This window comes from Giraffa tippelskirchi, chromosome 11 (assembly GCF_054371585.1).
Source record: "Giraffa tippelskirchi isolate mGirTip1 chromosome 11, T2T-mGirTip1v1.2.pri, whole genome shotgun sequence".
In the NCBI taxonomy this organism is placed as follows: domain Eukaryota; kingdom Metazoa; phylum Chordata; class Mammalia; order Artiodactyla; family Giraffidae; genus Giraffa; species Giraffa tippelskirchi.
The window spans coordinates 8,616,171-8,629,193 of record NC_137285.1 but is presented as its reverse complement, the minus strand read 5'-3'; the positions used below and the strand labels follow the sequence as shown (position 1 = coordinate 8,629,193).

The 13,023-nt window shown below is 45.1% G+C and overlaps 1 protein-coding gene across 4 annotated transcripts in view; it reads right to left on the bottom strand.

Annotated features, from left to right (window-relative positions):
• USP30 (ubiquitin specific peptidase 30) overlaps positions 1–13,023 on the bottom strand; it is a 23,152-nt gene extending 10,129 nt beyond the window's left edge. For 2 of the 4 annotated variants that reach the window (XM_081546050.1, XM_081546052.1), the window contains exons 1-6: positions 12,862–13,023; positions 10,804–10,913; positions 9,320–9,502; positions 3,359–3,462; positions 1,423–1,521; positions 783–828 (exon numbers count right to left, since the gene is read on the bottom strand). In XM_081546050.1, coding sequence (XP_081402176.1) covers positions 783–828; positions 1,423–1,521; positions 3,359–3,462; positions 9,320–9,502; positions 10,804–10,913; positions 12,862–12,944 — 625 coding nt within the window. In that variant the 5' untranslated portion in view covers positions 12,945–13,023. The remainder of the gene's footprint in view (positions 1–782; positions 829–1,422; positions 1,522–3,358; positions 3,463–9,319; positions 9,503–10,803; positions 10,914–12,861) is intronic. The other 2 variants (XM_081546051.1, XM_081546053.1) reach the window with 1 other exon arrangement.

The window sequence follows — 13,023 nt, the reverse complement described above, 5'->3', positions numbered from 1 at the left end:
CTGGAAATGGGGATAATTATGATCCCACTATGCCCCACACCTGGGGCTTCCCTGATGGCTAAGCAGGTAAAGGATCCGTCTGCAATGCAGGAGACACAGGAGACATGAGTTCAATCCCTGGATTGGGAAGATTTCCTGGAGAAAGATAATGGCAACCACTCCAGTATTCTTGCCTGAAAAATCCCGTGGATGGAACAGCCTTGTGGGCTACAGTCCAATGGAGTAGCAAAGAGTCAGACACAACTGTGACTAAGCGCATGCCCCACACCACCAACTTCACAGAGCAGCTGGAAGACTTATGGGAGGTATTATGGTGCCTGGCACACAGCAGGGACCCAAAAGATAACTGTTCTCATTATACTACCAGTGCACAAAGGAATTGATGTGTCATTTTCTTAAGAAAACAATGATTTCCTTCTAGGGAGGCCGGGATCATCTGCAGAAACAGCTGGCCACAGTGGAAACGCTGAGGACATGGCACCTTCAGCTTATTAAGTTACAGGACCAGTTCAAGAAGGCAGAGAGAGACCGCCGTTTGAAGTAGAAACAGGTCTATTAAGCAGAAACTGAGCAGGGCTCGGCTGTGATGGACACTCGAGATGTTCACCGGGGGGACAGGTTAGCGCTGTTTCTGAAACACAAGTTCTTCTCAAATGCACACACTCCAAGTCGGGATGGATGTCACGAGAAAAAAACATTCTCTTTAGAAAACATAAAGCAAATTACTGTCCTGTTGAAAAGGTACACATCTCACATGTTACAGTTCAAGGGAAAACGACTACCTCTGGTGCGGCAGGTGATCTGTCTGGGAGTTATTTCTGTCTGCTGCTGCAGGGGAAGAAAGAGAAAGAGGCTGAAAACCCTACTGCTCTCCTTCTGACCACCCACCCTCAATCCCCCTTTAAATCTCTCGACTGCCCTGTTCAAAAATCAACTTTAAACTAAGCTTCCTAAAAGCAGCCTTAACTATGCTCTCTGACTGATTTCTGTACCTATTCCTTCACCAAATACAACTGAACACCTTTCCTCTCTGGAATATCTATGACCCCCTCCTTTGACTAGTTAACTTTTATCAACTCCCTAACATTTAAAATGTACCAGGGAAATGAGATTCATTGAGCATTCTTGTGGCTCCTTGCTCTCCTGTATTGAACGGGGGGTGGGGGGTGGAATACTCTTTCCTCTCAAGGCCAATGCAAACTGCAGCAAGGGAATGCTTTCAAGAACCTCAACACTGCTAACCACGGTTACTGACTGCCAGCTGTGACGTTTCAGACCTCCCCCCAGCCTCACTCCCACTGCTGGCTTTTGATCGAATCTTCCTTTTCAGTTTAACGTTGTAGGAAAATCACACTCGTGTCCCCTGCACCTGTTCGATGTGCACAGACCACACTGGATGTACTGACAGCATTAACGGTTTACCTCCAGGGAATGCACATCAAACAGATGTGTGACCCGGGGCTGGCGGTCCCGCTCATCCTCCAGTGACGAGGTGATCACGTGGAATAACTCGTGGGCGTCCTGTCAAGAGGGCAGAGCATTCTTCAGAGCGGCTGGAGAGGCCGGGCAACGTCAGAACCACCTGCCTGTGCACTGCCAGGCAGACCCTCTATGGCTAAGCTGGGTAGAGTTTGCTTTCCAGCTTCTCAAGGCCCAGTGCGTTCAACGGAAACGGTTCTAGAAGTGGCTGGCCGATCTGATCACTAACAGTGAAGGTGTGGACCAGGTCCCCTGCTAGATGCTCTGATGCGCTCAGAAAGGAAGGGAACCAGAGACAGATGCTCTTTCTCTCCCCACACACACCACAGCGCCACACGGCTCAGCATCAGACCCTGGAAACACTCCCCGGGAGCAACTGGGACCCAAGTGGCTCCTTGACAGAAGAGCAGGACTTAAGGAATGTGGACAAAGAATGTCACCTGTCACATCAGTAAACAAAGGATGGTGTGGCCACCAGACCACCAGCCCTGCAGTCGCCCCCCTACTGTGCCCCGAGGGGATTCAGGATGGAGAGAAGCAGGGTGCGCACCGAAGGATGGCTTCACCGAGCCCAGACGTGCGTATCTTCCCTTAAGTAGGCAAGTGCTTAATTCATTAATTTGGGAAGTCCAGTTTTCCTTTAATTAACAGTAATCTTTTGATGTTCTGACTACTGGTTTGGTTTTTTTTGCAAACACTTGATATATCCTGGCTCCTCCCTTACCTCTTCCGAGAAGCCCACTGAACTATCTGAGAGGCTGTCTCCCCGCTTAAGTACTGCCTTCAGTATGCCAGTCAAATAAAACCTGATTCTCAGCTCTAAGGTTGTACTTTTTTTTTTCAGCTGACAGGTATCTGATGTCCTGATGGACTAAACTCCAGTCGCTCTCTCAATTTAGAAAAATGTGAATTGTAGCTAAATAATTCCAGTTACCAGAGGAGGATTATGAAAGTAGTTTCTAAATGGAAAAATATTTCAACAAGTAACGGATTAGTAAAGAAGCATCATGAGAAAGTAGAGATACTCTTAACATCGTGTTTAAAAAGTAACACACACATGGCTTCCAATTAAAGTGAAAACAGAGACCATCTTTAAAGAAAAGGGGAGTGAGAAAGCCTTCCCACCTCACTTTTCTGAGTTTTTAAATGCCTCTCACTTCAGCCCAAAGGCTTTGGGGAGCCCAAAGGCTCTGGTCCAGGGGATGGACAGTGGAGGCAGAAGCGGCCAACACAAAGCTGGCCGGGGCCAGCCTGGAACATTAGTGGACAGGAGGATGTCCTGCCGGAAGTGTACACCCACAGAGGCGAAACCTTCGGTCCCTAGAACTTCACTCTCTCAGCCCCAGCGTTGTCCTCTGGGGAAGGGGAGGAGGGTGGCCAGTACCAAAGAGGACAATGAGGCTGCAGTCTGGAAGGGGTGGCTGGAGGAAGGCCCTGGGGCTGCATATGACAGCCAGCCTCTAAAAACAGACTTGTTTTTTAGAAAAAAAGGAAGGTATACTCTAAAGAAGAGCCACACCTGAACCTCTGAGCCTCTAAGGTAGAGCTACTCACCTCTCTCTGAAGGCCTCACGTGTCCCCATCAGCCACTGAAGTGCAAAGTCACTCGAGAACTAAAAAGATTTCCCCTCCCTGGCAAAAGTGTGCCTACGCCCTGTCCTGTGAACCTTCCCTGTCCCCAATCACAATCTGGTCTCAGTACACTCAGGCTGTCTGAAACGTCACGGAAACCTCCACACAGGCCTGGCAACTAACTGCGAGGTCAGCGCTGGCATTTACTCCTCCCGCTGCAGTGGGAGCTCCCGTTTCTGGAGCTCAGGTCCCAGCTCATGAATGGGAAGGAGTCTCCGAGGAAACCTGTTTTGAATGTCATGTTCACCTGCTCTTCAAATGAAGAGATCTGCCATCGGTACATTCTTAAGACGTCCAACAAGCAGCTTGCATCCAAGACCTCTTCGTCAGTAGCTTCCTGGCAGGATAAAGCTGGAATCAAAAAAGGCAACACAGTCATTAAGTGAACCAACACAACAGCTAACCAAGAAAACCTGTGCAGAAAGATGTGTCAAAGCTAATTAAAAATGGAAGGACTGGAAAATTCACCCTGGAATTTTATCTCTTTTGTTACTTTTCCTTGTAGCCTTACCCAGTGCTTAGGACACTGGTAGACACCTGCAGTTTGCTGAATGAATGTAATTTTTCATGCGGCCGCAGCATTTAGCAATCAACTTTCAGATATTTGAATTACTATCATCAACAGAAACTTACTGCTGCAAGATTCACGTTGAATAAAATTATTTTAACTCTCAACTCAGAGGGACAGGAGGGCCCTTAAACATCCATCTGGTCCAACCCTACACTTTCTGCCTAAGCCCTTCTCTACAGGACTGTCCCAGGACCATCAGGCCTTGTTTGCATTTGAGTTTCTGACTATTACTACAAAGCATCAGGCTCTATGAGGCAGCCCGAAAGAGTACTCTGAATGGTTTACTTTTCTTTTTTTTTTTTTTTGTCCTTGTTGTTTTTGGCCGTGCCACATGGCTTTTGGGATCTTAGCTCCTAGACTAGATATTGAACCCGGCCTTCAGCAGTGAAAGCACCGAGGCCTAATCACTGGACCACCAGGGAATTCAATCTAAGTAGAATCAAGCCTAGCAGATACACAGAAAAGTTTGATGAGCTTATGAATTCATACTGCAATTAAATCTATATCAGGGGTTGGCAAACTTTTTCTGTAAAAGGTCAGCTAGTAAACATTTTAGGCTTTGCAGGTCTCTGTGGCAACTACTCAACTCTGCCACTGTAACACAAAAAGCAGTCATAGATGATAGATAGATAATATGTAATATTATATAGATATGTAATAGTATACATTACATAGATACATATATAATATTACATAGATAATATGTAAACAAATGGACTTCCCTTGTAGCTCAGCTGGTAAAGAACCCACCTGCAATGCAGGAGACCTGGGTTCGATCCCTGGGTTGGGAAGATCCCCTGGAGAAGGGAAAGGCTACCCACTCCAGTATTCTGGCCTGGAGAGTTCCGTGGACAGTCCATGGGGTCGCAAAGAGTCGGACACGACTAAGCAACTTTCACTTTCACAAACAAATGGACATGGCTGTGTTTCAATAAAATTTTATTCACAAAAACAGTTGGTACGCAAATTTGGCCCCGGGGCCAAAGTTTGTTGATTCCTGATCCTGACCACCATCTTCCCTGAGCATATTATTAAGGACCAATATATCACACTGAATCAGCACTGCCATGAGATAAAGGAGATAAAAATGTAGGAGAAGCCTGCCTCTCAGTGCAGTTTCTGGGAGTTCAATGACTCTCCAGATAAATGAAGCCGGTGTTTCTTCTCTGTGATTTGCAGTCAGTGAACTGGCAAAATGGCTCTGACCCGGGAGGCCCTGAGCACTGCCACCCCTACCCCTGTCGGATCATGGCTGCTGCCTTGGGTGGTGACCTGAGGAGAAGTAGCAGCCTTGGCAGCTGGTAGCCAGTTATTGGTGCAATAAATCCTAGGGTCAGACCCTCACCCTCCAGAAGGGTACCCATCCGAAGAGGTACTGATCCTTCCTTCTTCCTCCTACAGCCCCAGGCAGCCCTCTGTTAGCTTTTTCCCTCCCAAAGAACATCTGAATGTCCCCTTTAGGCCAATTTTGCCTATAACACAGTGGGACAGTGTGGCAATGTCTACTCATTTTCCTGTCTTACAATCCAGCATCGTGACTTTCTCAGGATCTACCCAGGGAAACATGTGACTGTGTGCTTGATGGCCACATACAAGAAGGGTCACTACAGCCAGTTTATCTAGACAGGGCACCGGAAGCTAATAGCTAAGTAGACGGGGGACGCGGTACAGCTGTAAAGGTGCATGAGGTTTTGCAAACCACGTACGTGATAAGGGATTAAGATTCAAAATATATTAAAAAAAAAAACAAACTCCTAAAACTCAACAACAAAAACACAGAAAACTGATTTCAAAAATGGATGAAAGATTAGAATAGACATTTCAAAAAAAACACATATAAATGGCCAATAAATACATGAGAAGATAGATGTTCAGCGTGACTTATGATTAGGGAAATGCAAATCAAGGCCACAACGAGACGTCACTTCCATACCTATTGAGGTGGCTGTTATCAGAAAGACAAACAATAACAAGTGCTGGTGAAGATGTGGAGAACTGGGACATCTGTGCAAAGGGAGGTAAAAGGCTATAGCCGCTGCGGAAAGCGGTGTGGTGACTCCTCAAAGTATTCAACAGAATTGCCATCTGATCCAGTGAGTCCATGCCTGGGTATATAACCCCCCAAAATCAAAAGCAGGGGCTTGAACAGATATATATGTCCACAGCAGCACTATTCACAATAGCCAAAAGGTGGAAACAACCTAAATATCCACTGACCTATGAATGGGTAAACAAAATGTGGTGTGTATATAATATACACGTGCACACACACACCGGAAAGTCGTTCCTATTCAGCCTGTAGGAATGACATTCGGACACATGCTCCAGTGTGGATAAACCTCAAGGACATTATGTTAAGTGAAATAAATTGGATTCAAAAGGACAGATATATTGTATGATTCCACTTAAATAAGGTACACAGTCAAACTCAGAGACAGAAAGTAGCATAGCGGTTACCAGGGTCTGGGGGTAGTAGAAAATAAGGAGTCATTGTTTAATGGACGTAGAGTTTCAATACGGAAGATGAAAACGTTCTGGAGATGAACAGTGGTCACGGTTGCCCAACAGTGTCAATATACCTACTGCTACAGAACTGTTTACTTCACAATGATTAAGATGGTAAATTTCAAGTGATGAATATTTTACCACAATTTTTTAAACGGGCAAAGGATATGAGCTAGTAGTTTACAGAAGACAAAATACATGAGACCAGTAAATTCAGGAAAAGAAAAAAAAACCGTGAATGAAGGAGAAATGTGTATATGAAACGGCCGTTTCTCTAATACACATCAGGTTATTTGGTCATGAAAAAACAAAGAAAATAATATATCATTTCTGCGGGTAGGTAAAGATGCAGTTAAATGCACAGAAATGGTCTGGAAGGTTACACTTATCTTTTGCTTTCAGGAAGGAAGGAGGGGAGCAGGGCTGGGATAGTGGTAAAGAGAACTTCATGCCTCTCTGTAATGCTTTAACTTCTCACAAGGAGACTTTATTCAGGCATTACTTACAGAATTAAAAGTTTATTTCTAAAAACCAAAATAAAAGACACTAAGAGGCAGAAGCAGAGAAGGGAGAATATGGCAGGAAGACAACACCTAACCTGTGTTAGGACACCCATGTAGACATGTCAGGTCTTCACACAGTCTTTGGGATGTTTTTTTGTTTTTTTTTTAAACAGAGCAGTAAAAGAAGAGAGTTTCAAGCTGCCTCCCATGTAGAAGAGCAGAACTTGCTTTTCATAAAGGTTTCTGGTCAAGGTGAGATCATACCTCAAGTTAAGCAATACTCAGCTAACTGTTTTCAAAATCCAATTTTTTTTTCTGACTAATTTTTTCTAATAATACACAATCATTATTGAAAGTTTTAGTAGTTTTTTTTTTTTCATCTTTTTAAATTGTCACCTGTACCATACCAAAATATCCATGGCTAATGTTTTGGCCTTTTTCTGCCCACCCTTTATCTGTGGACATTTTCACTTTCTTGAAGTCAAATTATACCATATTCTGTATCCTGCTCTTTTAAACTTAATAGGATAGCCAATGCCTCTTCCCAAATTAAAACAAAAACACTTCAGAAAGATGATTCTTAATGGCTGTGTAACATTCCATTGCTGGCTTAATCACCCAACTGCTGGATAACCACATTCTTCCCTTGCCCCCCCAACCTCCATTACAACAAGGTGTTGGAAGTCTTTGCTCATACAGTTGGCCATCCATACCCACTAGTTCCATATCCTCAGATTCTACCAACCAAAGATTGAAAATACTCAGGGAAAAAAATTCCAGAAAGTCCCCCAAAGCAAAACTTGAATCTTCCAGGCACTGGCCACTATTTACATGGCATTTACACTGTATCAGATATTATAAGTAATGTAGAGATGATTGAAAGTTTATGGGAGGATGTGCACAGGTTATACACAAATACTATGACATTTCATGTAAGGGGCTTGAGCATCTGCAGGTTTTGGTGTCTGCCTGTAGGGGTGTACAGATGGTACAGGAGAAAAACCAGTTCTACAGTATAAAAAAAAATGGTTAAAAATAAAATGATTGGAAGCAACCTAGATGTCCACGACAGACGAATGGATAAAGAAGTTGTGATACATCTATACAGTGGACTATTACTGAGCCATGAAAAGGAACAGAACGGAGTCACTTGTAGTGAGGTGGATGAACCTAGAGCCTGTCATACAGAGTGAAGAAAGAGAGAGAAAAACAAATACTGTATATTAACATATATCTATTATGGAATCTAGAAAAATGGTGCTGATGAACCTATCTGCAGGGCAGGAATAAAGACACAGATATTGAGAATGGACTAGTGGGCACAGCAAGGGAAGGAGAGGGTGGGACGAACTGAGTAGCACTGACGTATACACTGTTGTGTGTAAAACAGATAGCCGGTGGGAAGCTGTTGTACAGCACAGGGAGCTCAGCTCAGCGCTCTGTGATGACCTAGAGGGGTGGAACGGAGAGTGGGAAGACGGAATAGAGGGGTGGGAAGAAGGCTCAAGAGCGAGGAGACATATGTGTGCATATGGCTGATTCATGTTGTTGTACAGCAGAAACTAGTATTACGTTGTAAAGCAGTTATACTTCAATATTTGTTTTTTTAAATGAAGTTAGATTGGAGACTTCTTAAAACCTTTACCAAGCCCATGTACACTGTGGCTTTCCAAGCTCAGGGCTAGTACCGGGCCATTCCCAAACTTGCCTGCCCTGGGAACAAACTCCACTCCCAGCTAGTGTAGATCACAGTTCATTGAATTACTAGGTCAAATGGTCCTGGGTGTTTTGCAAGCTATTACTATGTGGTTCCAAACCGGCTTCCACCAAGGCTGTCCCAAGTGACACCACCAGCATGTATGAATGTGTCACCCAGCGGCAGCTCAGGATTGTAGATCTGCTTTTCAATCTTTGCTGACAGGCCAAAAAGCGGCACCTCACTATTATGTTATTAATATTTCTTTGATGGTGGACGCAGTGAATATTTGAGTATTTTGCTTGCTTTGTTTGTTAGATACATCCTATGTGTTAGTCGCTGAGTCATGTCCGACTCTTTTGGGACAGCAAGGACTGGACTGTAGCCCACCAGGCTTCTTTTTCCGTAGGATTCTCTAGGCAAGAATACTGGAGTGGATTGCCATGCTCTCCTCCAGGGGATCTTTCCGACCCAGGGATTAAACCCGGATCCCCTGCATTGCAGGCTGATTCTCTGTGGTCTGAGCCACAAGAGCAGCCCAGATATATCCTGTCTCTATCTAAATACAATTTGTATTATTGCTTTTGTGAATTACTTCATTTTCTAGGATAAGATACTTTTTTTAAAAAAAACTTTAATGTTTTTGAAACTGGAGCACTTCTTACAATCCAAATGCTTAAATGGCAGTGGGGTTTTTTTTCCCTTCCTTAAAAAACTGTTACTAAATTGACAATTTTTAAAATAAATGATTACATCTTTGATTAAAAAAAAAAAAACAGCCGCCTGAGTGTATCTATTGGGCCCTTAAGTGCTTTTTTTCATAAGAATCTGTGTGGTTTTTTTCCTACAGGAAGGCTATTAACCCTTCGCCTGCCATCTGGGCTGCTGCTTTGAAAATGCACACAATCCCCTTTCTGTTTCCAACTCTGGTACCTTTCAGGAGGTGCAACAGTGTCAATGATAAGTATTGGTGTTGAGGGAGCTCCTTGTGGCCCCCGGCGTACTGGGTGGTGAACTCTTCCAGCCACTTGATGAAGGTGGGGCAGGCGGACAGGCCCTGCAGCAGGGAGTTCATGAAGCAGGTGTTCCCCAAGTTGACAAGGCCAGGCACAAGCCCTAAGTGAGGGGGGAGAAGAGAACAGCACATCACACTGGACCGGCTCTTTGTTCCTCTCCCATCCGGGCCCCAGAGCTCCTGCACCATGGCCTTGGACTGGAAACCCCAATTTCAGAAAGTCCTCATCCACAGAGACCAGGCGGCCAAGCGTTCCATCCCAGCCGAGGCCTGGCCCTAACAATGCTCCTTCAGGAGATCATAGGCTGCAGAAGGGCAGGTCCTGGCCACGTGGGACTCGTGAAACTCACCAGAGCACCAGTGTCTGGCACAGCCTGGCTTACATTAAATGTACAGAAACACTTAGTAACCTCTCGCTCTCTTTCTCTCCCTCTCTCTCTCTCTCTCCTTTGTTAGGAAAGCAATGTTTCTCACAACAGAAGAAAACAATCGTTTTGCTCTTGCTCCCCCAGGACAGTGATTTTGTTCTTATAATCAGTGGGAAAGACACTGCTCCTGCCATTCGGATTAGTCTTTCTGCAAAGAGATTAACAAGATCTGACATACTTCCCTCTTCTGCTGAAATTGAAAACAACAAAAACAAAATTTTTATTATGAAAGTTCTCAAACATCCACAAAAGAAGAGTCGATATCTAACAAACCCCAATAACAACCATCCCCAGATTGAACGATGATCCAGCATGGGGTGGGAGGCGGAAGGGAGGTTCAAGAGGGAGGGGACACACGTATACCTATGGCTGATTTATGCTGATGTATGTCAGAAATCAACACAACATTGTAAAGCAATTATCCAATTAAAAATAAATAAATTTTCAAAAAATGATCAACATTTTGCTACATCTGTCCCTTTTATGTATTTATTTTGGCTGAATTTTAATTAATATAAGTAGAGCAATACTGACAAAAGGGGGCATTTTTAAAAATAAGAAAATAGACTTTTTTTGTTAATGAAGAACTTGAAACATTTACTAGTGACTATTTAATAGTGACTAGCAGCCATTCGGTGAAAGCACAAAGGCATCACACAATTAGGCAGCTGTACAGCTGAAAAACACAATGGCTATAATAATGAGGACACTTAAGACAATTAGCCACTTGAAATTTCTCATTACGAAGCATGTCTCAAACTCATGCCCTTAGTGGGGGTGAAATATACATCTTGTTACTACAGGATATCAAATAAAATTCATTAAAATTAACTTCTGTTTAAAAGCAAATACTGTTGACAAAATTGAAGACACAAGAGAACCATACATGTCCCCCCCCCCCTTTGGTAATATTTTTGAACAATTAAAGGTTTGGGTTGAGTCTGCAGACCATGATGCAAAGGCTTCATTCTTACCTTTTCTACGTTTCTTTCTTTCTGTAATGGGACCCCAAATAACATAGATTCCTGCTGCAAGAGCAGCGGCAATTCCACCTATAACACCCCAGTTCTTCATGACTTTACATCTAAAAAAGAAAATCAAGTTGACTGTCTTTCCTCATAACCAATACAATACGTGTATATATAGGGACAGGTAACATTTCATCAAAATAACCCACTGGCCCACCAAATACCTAGCTTTCAAATTAAAGTAATACACAATATAGGATTATGTCTTGAAAAATCTACACACACAGATATTAGGATTTAAAACTTAAGTCGGCGCACAACCTCCCCAAAGCCCCACCTCACTCAGAGGAGGGTCCAGGGCTTTCCTCCTGCTCTGTCTCTCATTCCACCGCCATACTGGCCACCACCCCAGCCAAAGCCACGCTCCTACCCCAGGGCCTTTGCATGGCTGCCCTCTCTGCCTAGGATGCTCTTCCCCCAGGTCCCACTGCTTGGCTCATTGCCTCCCCTCTTTCCTTTTTTTAAAATTATTTTTTACTTTTTTGCCTTGCCAAGTGGCATGGGGTGCTCTTAGTTCCACAACCAGGGATTGAACCTGTGCCCCCTGCAGCGGAAGCGCAGTCTTAACCACCAGGCTGCCAGGAAAGTCTCTCCCTCTCACATCTAACAAACTATTAGAACCTGCTTTCATGACATTTTACCCAGTTCTACTTTCTCTTTCACCACAGCGCTCTCCACATTCCAACATAACATTCACTGATTCACCACGTTTATTTTCAGTCTCCCTCAACTAAAATGCAAAGTCCCCATGGACAGGGATCTTTGTTGTTTTACACACTAACATATTCCAAGTGCTTCCAAGTGTTTAGATCACACAGGAGGTTCTTGATAGTATTTATTGAATGATTGGAGAAATACAGAAATGGATTTATCTTTTAGGTTATTAAATGGGGGGAGATCTTTATACAACAGTATAAAGATAGATGTATAAAGTATAAAGATAAATAGATGTATAAATAGATCCTTATACAATCATATAAAGATCATCTAAATATTTATTAAATATTAAATATTTCTTCATTTGAAGCTTGACTTCAACACTGACGTTATTCTATTACTACAAATAAATTTCACCAGCAGTTTAAAATACTGTCTTCACACACAGTTATGTATTTCCACTAAATAAGGCAAACAATATATGTATGAACCTATGCAGGAAGTGGGGGCTGAGGGCAGCCACAGTGCTCAGCTCTGAAGCCTGGAGCCCGTGGGAGGAGGGTAGACAAGAGAAGGGACATAGGGACCCTGACAGGATTGGGGACTCATACCGTCAGGGGTCCTGGCAGGAATGCGGGATCTTAACAAGACTGGGAGCCTTAACAGGTTAAAGGGTCCTGATTGGTTTAGGGGCCCTTGCAAGATAAGGAGTCACTAATAGGACTAGGGACTCTACAGACTAAGGGGTCCCCAGCAAAACTTGGGGGGGAGGGGTGACAGGAAGAGGGGTACTGACAAAATGGGGTGGGGGGACACTAGCAAGCTCGGGGTACTCTAACAGGGTTGTGAGAATCATGGCAGGTTTGGGGAGCTGGGCAAGGTTTGGGAAACCTAGCAGGCCAGGAACTGACATAACCGGGGAGTCCAGAAGAATTGGGGGTATCCTGATAGGATGAGGGAGTCCAGGAAGTCCTCCGAGGCGCTGAGAGCTCCGAGAGGCCACTGACAGAATTCGGGGCCTTGACAAGCCCGAGTCTCCCTGGCAGTTCTGGCGACAGTGACAGGGTTGGAGGAGACAGTGGCAGGTGGAAGGACGGGGGTGGAGGGGGCACTGACAAAACTGGGGGCCCAGCAGAACTGGGGAATGCGGACAGAATCGGCGTTGCCTTGAGGCCCTGGAGGCCCGACAGCCCCACCCCCGCCCCAGGGCCTGGGCCTCCAGCCCTGCCGACACAGAAGTCTCCGGAATGCCCACTCCGGCCCCGGGGACCCTGACTGGAGCGTGAAAGGGCCTCTACAGGCGCCCCGGCCCCGGCTGCCCCGGCCGCCCCGCCCTCCAGAGCTCACCTGACGGCCGCCCCGGTCCGCAGGAAGCGCTGGATGGCCCTGTCGGCCGCGGTCATCGCCGCCGAGGCCCGGGAGCTCAGCATCGCGGCTGCGCGGGAGGCGAGCCGCCGCCCCCGCCGCTGTTGCCGCGGCCGGACCCAGGGCTCCCAGGGCTCCCGAGGC